This window comes from Solanum verrucosum, unplaced genomic scaffold (assembly GCF_900185275.1).
Source record: "Solanum verrucosum unplaced genomic scaffold, falcon-dt-bn FXZP01000094.1, whole genome shotgun sequence".
Lineage (NCBI taxonomy): Eukaryota > Viridiplantae > Streptophyta > Magnoliopsida > Solanales > Solanaceae > Solanum > Solanum verrucosum.
This window is the reverse complement of record NW_026019970.1, coordinates 2,356,378-2,378,642: the sequence shown is the minus strand read 5'-3', so window position 1 is coordinate 2,378,642 and position 22,265 is coordinate 2,356,378. Positions and strand designations below refer to the sequence as shown.

General features: G+C 35.9%; 2 protein-coding genes and 1 pseudogene across 2 annotated transcripts; all 3 read left to right on the top strand.

The window, feature by feature from the left end:
• Positions 1-8,396: 8,396 nt before the first annotated feature.
• On the top strand, positions 8,397-9,233 carry LOC125817120 (uncharacterized; annotated as a pseudogene).
• A 5,825-nt stretch (positions 9,234-15,058) lies between these two features.
• LOC125817119 (wall-associated receptor kinase 2-like) lies at positions 15,059-15,994 on the top strand. The gene has a single exon (XM_049496690.1). It carries the CDS (start codon positions 15,059-15,061, stop codon positions 15,992-15,994), a length of 936 nt encoding a protein of 311 aa, XP_049352647.1.
• A 341-nt stretch (positions 15,995-16,335) lies between these two features.
• Positions 16,336-17,813, top strand: LOC125817118 (wall-associated receptor kinase 4-like). The gene is made up of 2 exons (XM_049496689.1): positions 16,336-16,505; positions 16,606-17,813. Exon 2 carries the CDS (start codon positions 16,680-16,682, stop codon positions 17,811-17,813), a length of 1,134 nt encoding a protein of 377 aa, XP_049352646.1. The 5' UTR covers positions 16,336-16,505; positions 16,606-16,679.
• Positions 17,814-22,265: the final 4,452 nt, after the last annotated feature.

Below are 22,265 nucleotides of genomic sequence, written 5' to 3'. Positions count from 1 at the left end.
TGAAAATGGTGGATGAAGAACAAAGAAGAGAACTTTTATTCAAGAACAAAAGAGAAGGAGATTAATGAATTGGGCAAAGAATAAAAAATAACTCGATGGTTAAATAAAGAGTAAAGTTACTGTTGGGAGGCTTATTTGGACTCCACATGGACATTTTATTACATTCTTACGCACCTCAAGAAGGTGAGTTCACATATGTGGACACATCAACATCTGAGGGTGAACTAATATATAAAAAAATTTGGGGGGGGGGGGGGGGAAATAGGACCCCCACAAAAGTTAAGTGTGTAGTTGGAAATATGGCTAAAGCTTGAGGGGGCATTTGACCCTTTTCTCGATGACTGGACAATATGTTGAGTACAAGTAATTAATTAAAGACCTGTTATTATGTTAAGAACAAGTAGTTTGTGAAATGTTATTATTATGTAGGAAACAAGTAATTTGTTGACATAACATATTGTCAAGAACAAGTAATGCATGACTTAACTGTCACGCCTCGAGCCTACGCCTTGGATGTGATCGAAACTCGTGAACCATTGTTGGTCCTCAAACGAACCCTTGGACCGGCTGACTATGACACATATGACTCAATAGAATACGCGGAAGCTGTAACATCCCAAAACATTTTAAGATAAGATTCAAGCTATTCTTTATTTGTGAATAAGATCGTATCGGGTGATTCTTAAATTTTCCATATCTGTAAAGGTAAATTCCGTAGTGTGTGAATGATTTTGGATATCAATTAAGGTCACTAAAAACTCCTTGCACAAAGTTGAGTTGAAAGTTCCTTACCGATTAAGTTTGATGTAAGATTTTACTTGGGACAACTTCAAACGACCATATATCTTAGAATATAAAGAGTTATGTGGTCCATAACCTATAAAATTAAAGGTATTTGAATCTACTTTCCAACGCCACCAATTTCGCATCAATCCAATTTCTAAGTAAAAAGTTATGACCATTTTAGTAACTGATATTGTGACGGATTAGACGACGGGAAAACATTAAAAATAGTCTTTTTGTCTTTTTACTTCCAAGAAAACTCTAAACGAATTTCTTGACTAATATAAGGCTCAAAACAATTAGATTTTCATCTTTAAATCCATCATTTTCTTCTCTCTCAAACCCTAGGGCAAAAACCCTAAGGAAAAATCAAAGTAGAAGACTCCATTCAAGATTCTTTCAATATTTTTTAAGATTCTTTCAATCTTTTTCAAGATTCTTCTTCAAGGTAAGTCTTTCTCCAAGAGTTTCATTCTTTCCAACTCAAATTCCTCCATACAATTATGGATCACTAATGGAAATCATAAATCTTGGCCATAGAGATTTCAAAAAACTAATTTAAGAATCTCAAGAAAGATTTTCTTGATTGTTTACCTTCAAATCTAGGGTTTCAAGGCTTCTAATCAAGTTCTTCTTCAAGATTCTTAAAGAAGCTTGTTATTCTAGGTATGTAAAGCTATCATCGTGTTGGATTAGTTCGTCCTCACGCCCTACATCTACTTTCAGATCAGTAAAAGAGTAATCTAGTATTCTTTCCCTAGATTTGAGTATTTTTGAGATAAGTTGATTTTGAGTTCTTGATTTCATGTTTCTTTTTAAAAATTCTATTCCTAATTATTGAGTTTCTATATTGTTATTGAGATCCTTGAGTTTATTTGTTTATGTCTATATTTCAGCATGAACCATATTTTGGAGTTATAAAATTTGAGAAGCTTTTTAAAACCAACACTTGAGTTCTTAAACTGAGTTTTGAGAAAGTAAAGATGAGTTTGAGAAAAGAGTTTCTAAAAAATGATTAGTATCACAATCGAGTATGCCATCAATGTATGAGCAGTATGGTATCTAGATATACCATCAATGTTTATGTAGTATGACTTCCTGATTCATCAATGTTCATATTAAAATATGATTTTGATATGTTTTTGAGAAGGAGTTTTAAAGTATGAATTGAGTAAGAGTATAAGGGGACTATGTATTCCCAGAGGTATCAATTTTTACATTGATAAAAGAGAAATTGAGATTTCTAAATGAGTTATGAGTTCAAAGGATATTTCAAGAGCAGTTGCCTCTTTTAAGAGGGTAGTTTGAGCAATTATCTCAAACCAGAGGAAGAATTATGTTTTTAAGCATATGAGCATGAGTATATATTATTGGAAGTAATATTGAGCACCGATATGGGGACGAGTTCAGACAACTCAAAGTCCTCATAAAACATGTATGCCAACATGGGTAAAAGGTCATACTTTTTAGATGATTCCTTATTGCTTTTTAAGCATAGCTTAGTGGATCCACTTAGTTGAGGTGTCCTATATCCCAGCAAGGTATATGACAGTTTTGGCAGCGTGGGAGGGATGATGTATCATCACGTAGCTCATAGTGATGGTTGTCGGTTAGAGCATCTCTCAATAAAGTTAAAATGTATTTTTATAGATCACTTATTATGTTGAGTTCAGAGATGAAAAAGTATTTTGTAAAGCTTTAAATGATTTAACTCCTTTATATCTTTACATTCAGCTTGAGTACATTGTTATCTATTACAATCCTTTCTTTCAGTTAATTATTATTCAACTATATTACATATTCGTACATTCAATGTATTGATGTCATTCGACCTGCATCTTTTAATGATGCAGCTACATGTTCTTAGGATCCTCAATAAGAGTTTGCTTAGCTCACTTCATCCGCTCATCTGCTTATGAATGAGACCTCCTTGCTTTAGGAGTACTCCAGTTTTATGAGTTGTTAGTACTAGTTCTTTTGAGGAGTCGTGGATCTTGTCCCGACACTCAACTTTGTATAGTAGAGGCTTCATAGATAGACATTTTTGAAGAGTTTTCCAGTTTCAGATATTTTATTTAAAACTTATGTTTCATACTAAATATATTCAATGAATTTTTGAGATTCAATAAACTATTTTTAAACGTTTCTTTTCAATTTGATGCTAATGTATGCTCAAGTTAGTCTTCCGCTTGTAGTCAGCCAGGATGAGGGTTCGCTTGGGGACCAACAATGGTTCTTGAGTGTCGGCCACGTCCAGGGTGTAGGCTCGGGTCATGACAGAAGCTTTAATAGATGAGCATTTAAATATTTAAAGAGCTTTTAAAACAACGTCTGAAAATACTTAATATAAATAGTAAGTGTTTTAAAAAAACATATAAGAAAAATACTCAAAATCTTCTAACTCTGCATGTCCATGAAGTCTCTACTATGTAAACATTGGTGTCGAGACAAGACCCACGATACCTCAAAACCCTACTACTATAGAGCAATAAAAATGGAGTTCTTCGAAAGTAGGGAGGTCTCACCAGAAGCTGACGAGTAGATGAACTGATCTCAACGAAACGCCTGTTAATGATCCTAAATACCTGAATCCTCAGCATGAAACGATGTAGGTCAAATAACATCATTACATTAAATGTATGAGTATGTAATAGGGCTGAATAAAACAAATAACTAAACTAAAGGACTGAAATCAACTCTATTGAATCAATACATGAGTATGAACCGAAAACTATTTAAGCTTTACAATAAGATATGCAACAAAAACAATATGAAAATAGTATACTTTACTCTATTGGAAAGTTTCTCTAACCAAAAATCATCACTATGAGCCTAGCTGTGATACAACGTTTCACCACGTTGCAATGGTCATCCTATATTTCGCTGCGGTATACAATGTTAACTATAACTATGCATCCATCCAATAAGCCTTCTTGAGGCAGTGAGGAGTCGCCCGAAAAGTCAGTAGGATCCTATCCTACGCTGGCTATGTAGTTTTATGGGGCTTCGAGTTAAAAATAGACTCTTATCAAATTCGATGCTCGATATTACTCCCAAAATAATCAATATCAATATGCTCAATAGTCCTCTGGAAGAACTTACCTTACATTACTTTTACTCTTTTTTACTGAAGTACTTTTCAAAAAAATCAATTATACTCTTTCTCTTTCTCAAGTGTCAAATAGTACATATGAAACCATTCATGTCCTTTCTTTAAAAACTCCTTTCAAAACATAAATTTATAACGTATAATTCCAGACTCACCTTTCACGTCCGATATTGATGTATAAAATCCTCATATAACAATCTTTATAAACATGACTTTTATAAACAAATATGGTTCATGTGATACGAAACATGAACGTCAATTTAGAATTCAATATACGTAATAGAAATCAAAATACAACGGTTAAGGAATTGAAACTCAGAATAAAAAACACAACTGAATTCGGATTTCAAGAGAATTGTGGATAGAACTCTAAACATCATGTTTCACTGACTGAATTGAGATGTAGGGCGTGAGGACGAACTAGTCCATTAGTATGAGTAGTCTTACATACTTGATTATGAAGTTAATAGACTGAAAACTTTGATGGAGACTTAATTTTTCTTGAGCCCGAGTAAGAACACTACCTTTATTGGATTAAATATTTGGTCTTGGAATCTTGGTGCTTGATCTTGATCAAATAAATTCTTTTATGGAGTTTCTAGAGTGGAAGAACTTGGAAATCCCTTGAGTGGAAGGCTTCTCTTTGTATCTTGAATTTTTGACTTGAAGGTTTTAGGGTTCTTGATAGAGAAGTGGAATCCTAGGTGAGTTTTGAGAGAACTTCTAGATATTTGAATGTTTAGATTGATGATTTTGAGAGCAAAGCAAGTTAGTTGAATGATATACTCAGTTTAAACACCTAAAAATGATTTAGAATAGGGCTAAAAAGCTTGAGAAATAACCAAAATAACCCTCGAACACGTGCAGGAAGTTTCTAAAAAAATCGCAGAAAGCCTTCACAGAAGGCTCTACGGTTTGTGAAACATTTCACCCTCCGTAGTTCCGATCGTAGAACATCGGCTGCCTAACATGGCTTCACTAAAATAGACATAACTTTTTACTCCAAACTCATAATGAGGCAAACTTAGTGACGTTGGAAAGAGGACTCATAGATATGATCGTTTGAGGTTGACCTAAGTAGAATCTTCTATCAAAAATCAACTTTTTGCTAGGGGATTCTTGTGACTTTAATTCATCTCCAAATCTACTCCCACATTAAAAATTGACCTTAAAACCTAAAAGAAATTTAAGAATCACCTGATACAACCTTATATGCAAATGAAGAATGGTTCGGATCTTAGGTTAAAAAATTTCGGAGTGTTACATTAATAGTATGTTGAGAACAAGTAATTATATTGGTGACTTCTTATTACTTTAAGAACAACCAATTGATAACTTATTATTATTATTTTGAACGAGTAGATTGTGCTATGTTATTTGGTTGAGAACAAGTTATTGGTGACATAACAGATTGCTACGAACAAGTAATTGATGATTTAACAATATATATGTTGAGAACAATTAATGATGACTTGCTATTATGTTAAGAACAACTAATTTGTAACTTATTATTATGTTAAGAAAAGTCATTTGTGACATGTTATTACTTCTGTTGAGAACAAGTAATTGGTGACATAACTTATTGTTAAAAAATACTAATCGATGATTCAACAATATGCTGAGAAAAGTAATTGACGACTTATTTTATTACATTAAGAACAACTTATTTATTTCATGAACATTATTTTGTTATAATTTTGGGTGTGCCACCTAGTTGATAATTCAACCAAGAAGAGAGTTTATTTAGTGACTATTAATGGATATATAATACATCAAGAATAATTGATGGTCGATCAATAAGGGAGTCAAAAGTGAATAATAGACCAAGAGTGATTGATGATTGACCAAGTGGTTGTATTTAAAGTTAATTATGATAACAATCACCAAATCATGATCAGTAGGATATAACTTCAGTACCCTTAGATTACTACAAATGAGATCCATTTTAGCCTTAATGAAATGAGTTATAGCCAAACACATTTATGAATTATTTAGACCATAAATTTCACAAGTCTCTTTTTTTTCTTAAACTTCATACATTGAAACGGGAATACCTTAAAAAAAATCAAACCCAAAGTTATATATCCGAATATTTATTTTAAAAGTCAGCTTTTATGAATAGGTCATCAATCAAGTTGGAATTAAAAAAACGATAATTTCACATGAGAGATATGTTAGATACAATAAAGAAAGGGAAGTTGATTAGCTGTTTAGGAATGAACAAAAATAGGAACCTGATTTCAAGTTGTAGATAACTTGAGAAGGGAAGCAACAATCCGTGAAGATAATGCTCTAGGGGTTAGATTTAGTTTCTAGGTTGCAACTCTTGTAAATTGAATTCTGTTGAGGCTCCTTGTTTTAGTGAACTTGAGACAAATCATGCAGAGATGTAGGTCATGATTTTCCATGTAAAACACTATATTTGTACTTTACTGCAATTCAGAGGCGGAGTCAGTGATTAGATGCTCTTTTCTTTTTTTAAAAAAAAGAGAAACTTTTCGAACCCACAACACTAGTGTGAAAAACATTTCCACGACTCCTTCCTTACCACTGAGACATCAATCAAATTTATTAGGGGGTTCACAAGTTAATATACACATTGTTGAAATACTAACCCCCAAATTTGCCTAAGGAACAAGTATATTCTATCTGATCCTTTACTAATTACAACAACTATGTTATGTAAAGCAAATAAAGTAATGACATAATGTTTTATCGCAGAAAACCTCGGCTCATAAAGGGTTAAAAACCGCGACCTACACCTATGTAGGATTTAACTCAACTTCATTAACTCTGAGCCTCAATAAAAGATTAGAAACCTATGTAACATAAGGAATTATAAACTCTAATTCCTCAACGTCAACGACTAAATAGATCGTCGACCCTACTTCAAGTTATCAATTTAGATTAATTACAACTCTTGCAATCCTAGGAACTAACTCTAATTCCTAAACTTCAACACAAACCCCCCAAGCTTTATGTTCTCAAGTCTTTAAGTCACCCCAACTTGAAGACTCTATTCCTACTCCAGTTTATAATACCTCACTGGATCTAGAAAAAATTAAATATATAGCTCGATAAAAATACAAAACAGGCAAACTTGACTTAAGAACTATAAAGCATAAGCCTATGGATCAAGTTCTTCAATCTTGTTTCCTTGCATTGGCTGCACTTCGTAATAAAAAATCACTCAAATATGAACTCCCTCAATTTGATTGTATTCTGTTTGTAACTCGCTGGTTAAGTGCGCATGTTTCTATAGACCAAAAGATCTTTCCTTCTTTGACTCTAACTCAATAAATTTATAGTACTTCCTTTTCCTTGTGTGATTTGGATCCTGTGTTAATTGGATTAATCATTATGCGCTCTTCCTTGAAGGAATCCTCTATAAAAGGAAACTTTATGCACTAGTTTCTTGTCGTAAAAGCAACACATCCACCGCCTTATAATTTCTGCTTTGCATGGTTGACGTTCCCCTTATCCCAGTCGGACTCAGTCTCAAAGGAACATGTCGACGCAAGATGTTTCTTTCATCTGTTCCCCTATTTGTCAATTATCAAAATATTTCTAGATCTAACACATATATATTTATTTAATTTTTTAATATAAAATTAAAATCTACGGAAAAGGTATTGAGTTCATTCGAACCCACAAACCCCCACTTAACTTCGCCTCTGCTATAATGCATAGTTGTTAACAAGGTATAACAATAGGTAAAGTAACTCGTCCACCACTTGAGCAATAATTAGGCATACTCATGTGAGTTAATAGGAGGTGCAGAATATCCCCATAGTTTAAGTATTGAACTATTTGGTACGTATTTAGATTTTTTTATATCTGATACAATATTTGATAATTTTAATTATAAGAAATACATTGAATACCATACCAAAATACTCTAATTAATACAATTCATACATATAATTATAATACTAGGAAATATATAAAATGGTATTAGTATAAAACTAATTATACTTTAGATGTTAGAACTTTAACTACTCTATCTTGAATTCTTGATTGAAATGTCTATTTTGTGTAATCAAATATTTCCATATGTGTAAGGTATTGTTTTTGAGCATATGAAGAATGATGATGCAGGATGATGTGTCATTTATTGATTGGACTAGAAGTTAGTTAATTGGAATTGGTTAGAAGATATTTTCTCCTTTACGGTTAGTTAGGTTGTTAGAACTCTAGTTAATAGTCAGGTTAAGTTAACCATGGTTAGTAGAGTCGGTTATTACTGCTATATAAACATTGTAATTAGTACACTGCAGATTGTAATGTTTGATCTTCTTCTCAATACAATCTGAAATTCTCTCAACAACGGTAAAACATTTCTTTTACTGGTTTTAGCTTAGAACACGAGTCAATGATCAATTCATAGTGTTTAACATGGTATCAGAGCTACAGTGAGTGAATCTAGGAGTTTCTTTCACAGTGTGGTGGTGAAGAACTGAGAGATTCATCAGTCGTAGTTGTAGATCACTGAAGTTGATTAGCTATGGCAACTAAGCTAGATCATAATCATCCTCTGTTTTTGTCTTCTTCTGATGTAGCCGGAGCTGTCCAGATTGGAATCCAGCTTGTAGGATTGGAGAACTACACATTGTGGAGTCGTGCTATGCGACTGTATTTGCTTACAAGGAACAAATCAGGTTTCATTGATGGGATCATTAGGCTTGAAGACTTCAAAACTGATTCTAAAAAATAGGACTGGGATCGATGCAATGCCATTGTGATTTCATGGATTATGAACAATGTAAGTAAGGAGTTGGCTAGCGGCATTCTCTTCTGTTCAAGTGCACACACAATTTGGACTGATTTGAAGGATAGATTCGATAAAGTAAACATGTCAAAGATCTTTCATTTTCATAAGGTGATCGCTACATTGACTTAAGGAGTCTCCCCTGTATCTGTCTATTACTCCAGGGTGAAGGATCTATGGGATGACTACGATTCCATCATTCCACCTCTTTCATGTGAGTGCTCCAAGTCTAAGGACTACACTGAGGGACTAGTAAGGCAGAAACTGTTACCATTTTTAATGGGACTAAATGACAATTACAGTCAAGCTTGCAGTCAAATTCTGTTGATGAATCCACCACCAAGTGTATATCAATGTTATGCCTTGATCATTCAGGATGAGAGTCAACGAATGTTATCTGGTGAACATCCATTTGGAAGTGTTCCTGTTGATCCAATATCCTTGTCTTCCTATAGATCTGGAAATTCAACTAACAGTTCAGGAATTTCTAGCTATTTTAGTGGTGGAGGGTCCTCAGGTGGAAGTTCAGGAACAAGTTCTTCTAATAGATCAAGGAGGACTCCTTCTGTGTAATGTGATTCTTGCAACATGAGAGGACACTCAAAGGAAGCCTGCTATAAGCTCTTGCAATGCAGCTACTGCAACATGAAAGATCACACCAAGGAAACTTGCTATAAGTTGATAGGTTATCCTGCTGATTACAAAGGAAAGAGAAAGGTTAATGCAGCATCCGCAATGCCAACACAACTTCAGAACAATACAATGATGCAACCATACTTCACTCAGGATCAATACAATCAGATCCTCAGGATGCTAAATAAACATTTGATTCAAGAGTCTACTAGTAATCTGGGAGGAGGTATTCATGCTTCTAATGTCACTCAAGCAGGTACTTTTGCTAGTACTGTTTCTCCTAATTCTTTGCCTAATAAGCATGCTAAATGGGTAGTAGATAGTGGTGCCACTGACCATATGATAAATAGTAACTCCCTATTGAATACCGATCTGACAGTTCCTAATCCAGGCAAAATACAACTTCCAAATGGTGATTCTGCTATGGTAACTCAGTCTAGAAATTGTCAACTAGATGGAGGTGATATAGTCCATAATGTATTATGTGTGCCAGCATTTCAATTTAATCTCTTGTCTGTATCCAAATTGACAAGGGTGTTGAATTGTTGTGCAACCTTCTTTCCTGATTTCTTTATTCTACAAGATCTCTTCACTGGGAAGGTGAAGGAGATTGGTAGAGAGGAAGATGGTTTGTATACAATGAGATCAAGTATTGGACAGGCAGACAACAAGATTCACTCTTTCGTTGTTGAAGGTTGCAGTGAAGAAGGTTCTCTATGGCATAAAAGAATGGTCCATATACCCACGACAATACTTAGAAAACTTGATGTAGTTAAGAATAGACATGATCTTGTGTTGAATAATTGTGATTTATGCCCATTATCTAGACAAACTAGATCTCCTTTTCTATCTAGCAGTAGTAGAGATTCTTAGTGTTTTGATTTGATACACATGGATGTATGGGGGCCATATAAATCTGTTACACATAATAACATGAAATTTTTTCTTAACTTGGTGGATGATCACTCTAGATGGATTGGGTCTTCCTAATGCACCTTAAATCAGATGTATGCACTGTTCTTAGGAATTTCTTCCTTATGATTGCAACACAGTTTGGAAAGAAAATAAAGATGTTGAGGTCTGACAATGGTGGTGAGTTTTTTAATACAAAATGCAGAAAATTGTTTGATGATCATGGAGTTATACACCAAAGTTCTTGTCCCTACACTCCACAACAAAATGGAGTGGCAGAGATGAGGCACAGACACATCCTTGAGACTGTTAGGGCTATTAGATTTCAAGGTTCTCTACCTATGATATTTTGGGGTGAATGGGTTTTCGCTGCTGTGTATCTAATCAACAGAGTTCCATTCACAGTTTTGGGGAACAAGTCCCCCTATTTCATGTTATATCATGCACATGCTGATCTTTCTCACATAAGGACTATAGGTTGTTTATGTTATGCCACCAACTTGATCAAGGGGGATAAGTTTGGGGCTAGAGCCATTAAATCAGTTATGATGGGGTATAGTGCAACTCAGAAAAGGTACAAACTTTATGACTTGACAACTAAATCTTTCTTTGTGAGTATAGATGTGCAGTTTTTGGAGCATATTTTTCCTTTTCAGACTGGTAATCCAAGTGCTGAGTTCATAGCTGAGGATGAATTCTTAGTTCCTGACAATTAGATTTTCCCCTTAACTGAACCATGTTTGAATTCCACACATTTAGCAGATTTGTCTCCACAAGTAGCTATTTCTGATCATGTAATTGATCCTTTGATAGACTCACACATTCCCACTCCAGTAGTTCCTTCTGCAATGGTTCCTTCTATGGAGATTTCATATGCTGAGATCCCAGAATGTACTCCCACAACTGAGCATATAAATGATGATGTTGCAGTTTCCACTAGGAGAACCTCAGGCATACACATTAAACCTCCTATCTGGCAGTAAGAGTTTGTGACTGCTACTAGGCTGCTCATTCTTGTTTATATCCTATTGCCAACAACATCAACTATAGTGGTTTGTCTAGTACATATCAAAGTTATGTGGCTCAGTTCTCAGCAGACATAGAACCAACCTCATATCATCAGGCAATACAGGATCCAAGATGGATACAAGCAATGAAAGATGAAATTCAAGCCCTTGAGGACAATGGGACTTGGGAAGTTGTACCTTTACCAAATGGTAAGAAAGGCATTGGCTGTAAATGGGTATACAAAATTAAGTACATGGTTGATGGACAAGTGGAGAGATTCAAAGCTATACTTGTAGCTAAAGGGTTCAACCAAAGGAAAGGTCTTGACTATCATGAAACCTTTTCCCCTGTTGTGAAGATGGTGACTGTAAGAACTGTGATTTCTCTGGCTGCTATTAGAGGTTGGTTCGTTCAACAAATGGATGTTTACAATGCATTCCTACAAGGTGATTTAAATGAAGAAGTGTATATGTAATTGTCACAGGGTTTAAAAAATGGGACACAAGATCTTAAGGTTTGCAAGTTTCTTAAATCTCTTTATGGTCTAAAACGGGCTTCAAGGCAGTGGAATGTGAAGCTTACATATGCCCTTGTCACAGCTGGATTTAAACAGAGTCATTTAGACTATTCTTTACTAACCAAAAGGTCATCAGATGGGATTGTGATTGTCCTAATATATGTTGATGACTTATTGATCACAGGTAGTAGCACAACCTTGATAGATGATGGTAAACAAGTTTTGAGAGACAATTTCAAAATTAAGGACCTAGGGGACCTTAGATATTTTCTTGGTATTGAATTTGCTAGACAGGCAACTGGCATTCTCATGAATCAAAGGAAGTATACACTTGAGCTCATTTCAGATTCAGGTTTGAGTGGTTCTAAGACCATTGCTACACCTATTGAGCTAAATCAAAAGTTGACAACTTGTGAGTTTGACAAACATATTGGTGGCCCTCCTTACCTGTCCTAGCAGATCCAGGGAAGTATCAAAGACTTGTTGGTATATTGTTATATTTGACTATTAACAGGCCGGACATTGCCTTTGTTGTCCAAAGTTTAGGTCAATTCATGCATACTCCTAAGCAGTCCCACTGGGATGCTGCACTCAGGGTGGTTAAATACATAAATTAGGCTCCAGGTCTTGGAGTTTTATTGTCCTCTTCGAGTTCAGCCTCACTCCAAGGTTTTTGTGATGCTGATTGGGGGTCTTGTATAAACACTAGAAAGTCCATTACTAGATACTTGATTAAGTTTGTGGATTCTTTGATATCCTGGAAATCCAAGAAACAGTCCACCATCTCTAGGAGCTCAGCTGAAGCTGAGTATAGAAGTTTAGGTTCAGTTGTTGCTGAAATTGTTTGGCTAATTGGCATATTCAAAGAACTCAATGTTGAGCTGCACCTCCCAGTTTCTTTGCATTGTGACAGTAAAGCTTCCCTTCAGATTGCTGCCAACCCTGTCTTTCATGAGAGGACAATACATATCGATATAGATTGCCATTTCATCCAGAAAAAGGTTCAGAATGGCTTGATCCACACTAAGTACCTAGCTATTGCTGAACAACCTGCTGACATATTAACGAAAGGCCTTAGTCATCTTCAACACACCTATCTACTTTCCAAGCTAGGGATGAAGAACATCTTCATACCACCAAGATTGAAGGGGGTATTGAGCATACAAAGAATGATGATGCAGGATGATGTGTCATTTACTGATTGGACTAGAAGTTCGTTAATTAGAATTGGTTAGAAGATATTTTTTCATTTACGGTTAGTTAGGTTGTTAGAACTCTAGTTAATAGTCAGGTTAAGTTAACTATGGTTAGTAGAATCGGTTATTACTGCTATATAAACATTGTAATTAGTACACTCCAATTTGTAATGTTTGATCTTTTTCTCAAAACAATCTGAAATTCTCTCAACAATGGTGAAAGATTTATTCTGCTGGTTTTAGCTTAGAACACAAGCCAGTGATCAATTCATAGTGTTTAACAGTATTTACATGATATAATTGAAACGTTTCTTGAAAAGTCAAAGTCGTGATTCTTTATTATATGAACATATGAAAGTTGAAGTCGAACAAACTATAGTTACCGATTTACTAAACCACAAAATACCAAAAACAAACTTACACCAAATTATTTTATAATGATAATAATATAGTATTCTTACATATCAAAAACCAAAATTGAACAACTGGTTTTTGATACCATATTGTTAGACCACCAACTTGATAGTTCGAGTGACTCGGGTTTCACAAGAGATTTACATGATGAACATAGCCAGGACCAAGAAGGGTGAGTCATATATAGTCGCGTAACCGCCTGATAGGGTCAAATTAAAGAGAGTTGACCCCATTACACATACCATACCCCTATGAAATTTCATCCGCTATTGTTCTGCTTGACTTCTTCGCTAATGATACCACTACAGATCACTAGGTGGGAGTGAGGATGTTCAGTCTTGATCCGACTCCTCTCCATTTTCCCCAAGTTCTAGCTTAGATTGGAGACACATGTCATAGTTTAGAATTAATGGTTGAGATCTAATTGATTAAAACAAAGTCCTAACCATAGTTATTTACTTCCATATATATTTGCTTCTTAAATATTTTTGCAATCCATTATATTTTCCTCAAATATATATAAAAAAATTCTTTACTGCCTACATATATATTTAAAACTTTATAAATACTTTTACTTTTTTGAAAAAAATTATAATACAGTTAAATATTTTTATTATTCTAATAGAGTTTTAGGAACTACAGTGTCTATAGAGCAATATGGACTCCATTTAGGGAGTAAGAAAGAACTTAAAGTTGTTTGACAAGATTTATTTTACTCCTAAAATTAAAAAAACAAACGTCAGGTCACAATTTTTAATTTTTAATTTGGCAAATATTATTTGTGAAATGGCAAATGTTAGGTAAAAAAGTAAAAAATCAGCAAAAAATTACTTAAGTAATTATGAAAAGAAATTCTTTTAAATACATTTAGGAAAAATATAATGTAAATCTAGAATTGTTGGATTGCAAAAATATTTAAGGAGCAAATATATGGAAGTAAATAACTATGGTTAGAACTTTGTTTTAATCAATTAGATCCCAACCATTAATTCTAAACTATGACATGTGTCTCCAATCCAAGTTAGAACTTGGGGAAAATGGAGAGGTGCCGGATCCTTCAGGTCTGACCCCTCATCAATATAATTTCAAAGAAAATGAGGTCTAATCCATTAAATTTTCAGTCATTTTCTCTCCTAGTCCTCTCTGAACTTTTCTTGATTACGCCATGTATAATATTCCAACAAATACAAGCATGAGAATGACAGCACTTGCTCATTCTAACCTTGACATTATTTTCTGAAAAAAAAATTTATGTACTAAAGATTTTGGGAAAATGCATAAGTACCCCCCAGCCTATGCCTGAAATCCCTGAGACACACCTAACCTCTACTAAGGTCCTATTACCCCCGAACTTATTTTATATATAATTTTCTACCCCTTTTCGGCCTACGTGGCACTATTCTTGAAAAAATTGTCAACACGTGCTGGGCCCACAAGATAGTGCCACGTAGGCCGAAAAGGGGTAGAAAATTATATATAAAATAAGTTCGGGGAGGTAATAGGACCTTAGTAAAGGTTAGGTGTGTCTTTGAGATTTCGGGCATAGGTTGGGGGTTCTTATGCATTTTCCCAAAGATTTTTGATATATAATTGGCTGCATAAAGTCGTCAATTCTCCTTGACATAGTCCACATTAAAATGAGTCCTTCCAAATTTACAAGTAGCTACTCCTATAAAAGTATCATATTTAGTATCAAAAAATCACAACACACACATAGCATGGCTCCTAACTATGTGATGATGGTTGGTCTCATAATATTAATTTGCTTTTCACTATCTTTTGGTTATGATGCTATGTTACCAACACACAACAATCTCATAGCCAAACCTAACTGCAAAAAAAGTTGTGGCAATGTCAGCATCCCTTTCCCATTTGGGGTTACCCAAGATTGCGTTTTATACAATCAATTCCTTGTCACTTGTAATTACACTTTTCAACCTCCCCGGCTTTTTTTCTATGACTCTGCTATTCAAATCACAAACATATCTCTCACTGGGCAACTTACAATCTTTCAATTCATATCCAAAGATTGTTATGAATCCGGGATAAACACGGAGAATAACACACCATGGATAACATTAACACCATTGCTTGCTGTGAGTAACACTGCGAATAAGTTCATCGCGATTGGCTGTGACACATATGCTATAGTTCAGGGTTATTATTCAAAGTTTGAAAATATGACGACCATGCATTACTCCTACATAACAGGATGTACGTCCATGTGCAATAGTCTTGATGATGCTGATAATAACACATGTTCCGGAGTTGGTTGTTGCAAGACATCCATCCCTAAGGGAGCATGGAATGTTACTATAACACTAAGTAGTTATTATAATCATACTTATGTGAATGATAACCCTAGTTGCAGCTATGCTTTTGTGGTCGAAGATACTAACCCTTATGCTAATTTTTCGAAGAATAGCCTCGAAAGTTTGCAGAACATGGATGAGCTTCCACTTGTGCTAGATTGGGTAATTGGTAAAGGAACATGTGAAATAGCTAAGAGAAACTCGACTGCATATGGATGTAAGAGTGAAAACAGTGATTGTTATGATAGTTCAATTGGATATGGATGTTACTGCATGCAAGGATATGATGGGAATCCATATCTGAAAGATGGCTGTCAAGGTATGCATACTTTTACTTTTTGAACTTAGGTAGAAACACCTCCTAAATCCTAATCAAAGCTCAATTTACAATATAGTCACAAGTACTCTTACGTCAGGTTAACACCAAATAGTCTTGGGATTAAATTATAGTGCTACTTTATTTGTTGTTTGGTTGGCAAGTCCAGGATAACTTATCCGGAGATTAATAATTAGTACCGAGATAAGTTATCGCTCCTCTTGGGTGGTATAGTAATCCCAGGATAACTTATCCTGGGATAAAATAAGTGAATGATAAAAATATCCCTTTAAACCCTTTCTATACATCACTTTTTATTGAATATTTCACGTTATCATACGTTTGTACTCTACGAGTCCGCAGATATCGACGAATGTATAGATCGGCAACCAGATTATAGATGTGCCAAAGATGCCATTTGCCAGAATACAGAAGGGAATTATACATGTATATGCCCTCCAGATTTTAGCGGTAATGGTACTGTATGCAACGGTGACAATCCTCAGAGAATAACTCAAAATATTTATTTTGTTATAGGTACATCTCTTGACTTCTTTCAAATGGATAGCAATTTTCTTTTAACGAACTACATACATCGACCTAAAATGTCAAATAAAGTTTATATATTTTTATACAGGTGCTACAGCAGGGGTTGCTTTTGCGATTATTATTGTTTTTGGCTGGGCATATACTGCATTCCAAAGGAGAAAGATGTCAAAGATGAAGAAGAAGTTTTTTCAGGAAAATGGTGGATTAGTTCTACAACAGCGGCTTACAAGGGAAGAGGGATCAAGTCATAATAATACAATAAAGATTTTCACAGCGGAAGAGCTAGAAAAGGCAACTAATGGCTTTGACAAAGATAGAGTTGTTGGACAAGGAGGTTTTGGAACTGTTTACAAAGGATATCTGAAAGATAATTGCATTGTTGCCATAAAAAAATCTAAGCTAATTGATCGCAATCAGATCGAACAATTCATAAATGAAGTCCTTGTTCTTTCCCAAATCAACCACAGAAATGTGGTTAAGCTCTTAGGTTGTTGCCTCGAGACGGAAGTTCCACTATTGGTGTATGAATTTATCAGCAATGGAACACTTTCTGAACACTTGCATGATAAATTGAAGGCATCGAATCTTTCTTTGGATATTCGTCTGAGAGTTGCTGCAGAAACTGCAGGAGTACTTTCCTACTTGCACTCAGCAGCTTACCCTCCTATTATCCATAGAGATATTAAGTCAGTCAACATTCTTCTTGACAAAAGCTACACAGCCAAAGTGTCTGATTTCGGAGCATCCAGGTTGGTTCCTGCTGATCAAACAGAGTTATCTACATTGGTTCAAGGAACTCTAGGATATCTAGATCCTGAATACTTGCAAACAAATCAACTCAATGAAAAAAGTGATGTATACAGTTTTGGAGTAGTGCTTGTAGAGCTCCTAACAGGTAGAAAGGCCCTGTGTTTCGAAAGACCAGCAGAAGAGAGAAGTCTAGCTCAATATTTCATATCTTCAGTGGAGAAGGGTCTTTTGCTCGATATTCTAGACGACAATATAGTTTATGATAAGACAAATGAAAAGAAATTGAAAAATGTTGTTAAGCTTGCACAGAGGTGCCTAAATGTTAAAGGGGATGAGCGACCTACAATGAAGGAAGTTGCAGCAGAATTGGAAGCTGGGTTGAGATTGAAGTACTCGTGGGCTGAAACTGATCGACATTCAGAGGAAAAAGAGTCCTTACTGCCGGGCACACAAAGATTGAGATTTGGATACGAATATAGTGAACACAGTACGGATGCTGACAGTATAACGAGTCATGTAACTTTACCTTTTCCTGGAGGAAGGTGATCGATCATGCATGTTGATTTTTCTCAACAATATAAACTCAGAACGGCCACGGCTTCAACATGAATTTCTTTTTTGTCATGGGCATGTTAGAAATAAGAACTAAGTTTGATTTAGTTGAATCTCTTTTGTTTGTCCAGAGATAGTAAATTTGAGTAACAAATTATGTGCTTATTTATGTATCCTTGTAATAGTTGTCACATTTTGATGTTCTTCTTACACTTGAACATATCCTTCTTACATTGTTTTGTTGCTCAACCCATGTGTTTTGCATGTATCCCTGTAAAAGTCAGTTATTGAATTTTCACTTTCACATTAATAACTATAGAGGTTACAAAAGTGTGGATAACTTATGGGTAGGTTTTTATACAAAAACATTCTTAATCTTATCTCTCCTAACTCGATCGAGTGTCCATATGGAGCGATCCACAACCTAGACAGAAAAATCAACATCCCCATGCATTTCGCTTATAATGGTTTAGATAAAAAAAAAAATATGTCGATAACACAAATAATTCATACGGACAAATATTCCATGCGGCCGGTGAGCATCAAGAGATATACCTTTAAGGTTTTACAAGAGTTTCAGGTAGGAATTCAATCACATACGGAATATAATTTAGTAGTGACATGAGAATCTTATTACTCGCAATACCCCATGTATCATTCACTAATTTATTAGTCACTTACTTGATCCCTCGTCCTCTTAAGAAATGAACTCGAGTTCATGTTCAAATTTATATTCACAATTACACTTGTCACCTATATGGTAAGTGGAATAGCCGGCCAATAATATATATTAAATTATTGATTTTAATTGTCTTAACTTTCTATTTGAATATATCTGTTCCAAATCAATTGCTTTCCTAGACATGCAACGCATCACCAAATCACCCATGGCTATTAGTGTGACATCTTGCAAGGTGATAACTAGAAAGAAGCTTAAAAATTGGAAATTTTCATTTTTGGAAAGAATTTTAAAAAGCTGGAAAAAAATTTGGTTAAGTATGGAAAAAAAATGAGTTTTTGGCCAGCTTTGAACAGCCATAAATCCTATCTCAGGATGATTTAGGTGTAGTTCCAGTTATGTTTGGAAAGCCCTTGGACTGATCTTTCCAACGCCGCCAAGTTTGCTCGATTCCGAGTTCGTATGAGTGAGATATGCCCTTTGGAAGTTGGGCGGTTGGCAGGGAATTTAGTCCGAAAATTTTAAAGGGTATTTTGGTCTTTTCCCTAACCAATTATTTTGGTTATATTGTTGTGTTAGACTGATTTTTAGATCAGTTTGCCCCATTTTAAAGAGTGAGAGTTAGGGCTTTTGAGAGAAGAGGAGAAAAAGAGAAGAAAGAGAAGATCAAGCAAGGTTTCATCAAAGATCGTCGTGGATATCGTCGGGGGTGATCCCTACTAGGTATGTGAGTTCATAGTGTTGGTTTGGTTCTTCCCCCCCCCCCACCCCCCCACACGCCAAACTCGTTCAATTTCGAGAAAAGATTGATTGTGTTTGTTGTAGTTGTTGGTTGTGATTGTGTTGAAGTTCTTGTTGATTTGGGACTTGTTTCCGGGTGTTTTGAGTTGAGATCTATTGTATGTTGAGGGGTTTATGATTCTAAGTGTTTGGGGCTGGAACCAATGAAGTTAAGGAGGTCTAGAGTTGGAAAAATGAAGAAGAAAAGTCGAGTTTTCTGGGGAAAGGGGTGGAGGCGCGACGCCCCAAAAGAGCTTCTGAGTTTTCTCCCTTGGGGCGCCGCGCCTAGCAGTGCGCCTCAGCAGTCCTTCTGAGCTTTGAGGGCTGGCGCCCCATGCCTTGCAGAGCGCCAAGGACGCCAAGTTTTCCCATTCTTTCCCCACTTTTTCATGCATGTTCCTTGGCATTGTACCTATGTTTCATAGTTGTTTCCAACACTTCAAAGTACGTCTAAACATCAAGAACTCGTCCATAAACGTGTGGTCATAGACCTTCAATCCATAATCCAATTCAAGGCGAGTTCGGATCAAAGTTAAGTGAAGTTAGAGGTCAAGTCTAGAAATTAAGAAGTAAGTCAAAGCAAGTTTTCAAAGTTGTTCAAGAGTCTTTATTGAACGTTTAAACTTCGTTTTAAGGTTCAAGTTTCAAGTCAAGCAAAGAGTATAGTGTTTCAAGCAAAATAAAGAGTCTCAAGTTTCAAGTCGAGTAAAGAGTATCGAGTTTCAAGTTAAGTCAAGAGTTTAGAGTTGAGTTCATTTCTCAAGAGCTATTAGGGAACTAAGTATTCCCAAAGAAGTTTATAAATGTTTTTACATTTGAGCAAGAGGGGAACCATGTTTTCCAAAAGAGCCTTTGGGCTAAGTTTTGAGTAATTATCTCAACTAAAGAAAGATGTGTTTTAAAGACACTTATGAGCCAAAGTATTTTTGGGAGTAGTATTGAGCACCGAGTTGGGGACACGAGTTCATATTAACTCAACTCTCCATAAGAACCATGAGCCAACATGGGACTTGACGGGTCATTCTTTTTAGATGATCACGTAAGATTAAGCTAGTGGATCCACTAAGTTAAAGTAAGGTCGTATATCACGGCAAGGTATAAGATGGTCCTTGGGCAAGGTGAGGTAAAACGTTGTATCACCAATAGGGCTCATAGTGGTGGGTGTCGGTTAAAGAATCTCCCACTAAAGTTATATTACGTTTATATAAGTAAAGTTGAGTTTGTTATTGTTTTATCATTAACGAGCTGAGTTGTTTACATTGTTCTACAAGCTTTATGTATTGCATATGTCTTATTGCTTTACATTTGAGTTCATTTATCCATGAGTCGAACAAAGCCAAGGTAAGAGTTCCTTTTTACTCTTTTCAAGCTTAAGTTGTGGTTTAGCTTTCCAGCTCGTATACTCGTACATTCCATGTACTGATGCCAGTTGGCCTGCATCTTATTATGATGCAGACGCAGGTACCCAAGATCAACATATAGCATGCCGTTGATCCAGTTGAGCACTCCAGAGTCAGTGGTGAGGCTCCTTGCTTTTCGGAGGACTCGGTTGTTTTGTTCTCTTAGTTTTGTTTTATTAGGATGTTGCGGGGTCTGTCCCAACATCCTTCTCAGTATTATAGAGGCTTCATAGACAGTCAATTAGTTAGTTTTGAGTCTCTCATCTATGTATATATGTAAATATTTTATTTTGGGACTCAAGTTGCCTTCTTGGCCAGATTTTATCAGTTAACTTGTTTTACGTCCTTGTTTTGCATGGAGTTATTCTGTTGAGTTAGGTTTCGGCTGAGTTAAGAAAGCCGTGCTAAGGGTTCGCTTGGGACCAGCAATGGTCTTCGAGTGTCGGCCACGTTCAGGGTGTAGGCTCGAGGCCTGACAATTAGTGGCATGCTATAATAGCAATAACTATCGAAAATCAAGAGATAGTCAAAGCTCAAAGGCTATTTCAATGAAAAGTTAATTTAACTTTTCAGGGTCTCACAAGATAGAAGATATAGGAACCATTCTTCCATTAACTGATTCACAAGTAAGCACACGTGGTATGCTATTTTTACCTTATGGGGAGCCTATGGGTCTAAGAATTAAGGGTGTATTTACTATGAACAGGAAAATCTTTTTCAATTTTCTTATGTTTGGTTGACTCAAATATTTTGGAAAATATTTTTCAAATCAACTTAGTTTCTTCAAATTTAAGGAAAATGACTTCCCTTAAAAAAGTAGGGAAAACATTTTCGAAAAATATTTTGAACCCCACCCCTCAACTTTCCATCCTAACTTAAGTCTCGGGTATTGATTCTCAATACTAATCCTAGATCTGACTCATGATTCTCAATTCGAGAGCCGACACTTGACCGCAATTCGAGACCCAACTCCATAGTTTCGTATTAAGAAGGGGTCAGATCTCAAATTAGAATTAGAGGTTGAATTTTGGGTTGGGATCGGGTCTGGGTTAGGTCTCACGTCGGATGTCAAGTCTCGGGTTAGGGTCGAGATCATGGTCGAGTCTCGAGTAGGGTATTCAAGGTCAGGTGTTGGGTCGGGTCTAAGTATCGTGGTTGGGTCTCAAAACAGCTGTCTGGGTCAAGTCTTGGGTTGAGGTCGGGTCGGGTCTCAAGTCATGTCTCGGGTCATATTTCGAGTCAGGTGTTGGGGTCATAGTCTAGTCTCACGATTATGTCTTGGGTGATTTCTCGAGTCAGGTGTTGGGATCGTAGTCGGGTCTCGAGTCAGAATCAGGTCTCGGACTAGAGTCTAGTATAAAGTCAGGGTTGAAGTCGGGTCTCGAGTAGGGTTTTGAGTCAGACTCGGGGTCGTGTGATGATTTAAAAGTCGGGTCAAGGTCTGAGTTAGGTGTCGGGTCAAGGTCTTGGTTGGGTCTTGGTGTCTTGGTCAGGTCTTGGGGTCGAGGTCAAGTCTCGAGTTTGGTGTTAGGGTCAGGGTCGGGGTTGGGTCTCAGGTCAGGGTTGGATTACAAGATTGATCGTTAA

Bases quoted from the DNA above. Each gene is read 5' to 3' on its own strand.
- LOC125817119 (XM_049496690.1), top strand. From the start codon at position 15,059: ATGGCTCCTAACTATGTGATGATGGTTGGTCTCATAATATTAATTTGC.
- LOC125817118 (XM_049496689.1), top strand. From the start codon at position 16,680: ATGTCAAAGATGAAGAAGAAGTTTTTTCAGGAAAATGGTGGATTAGTT.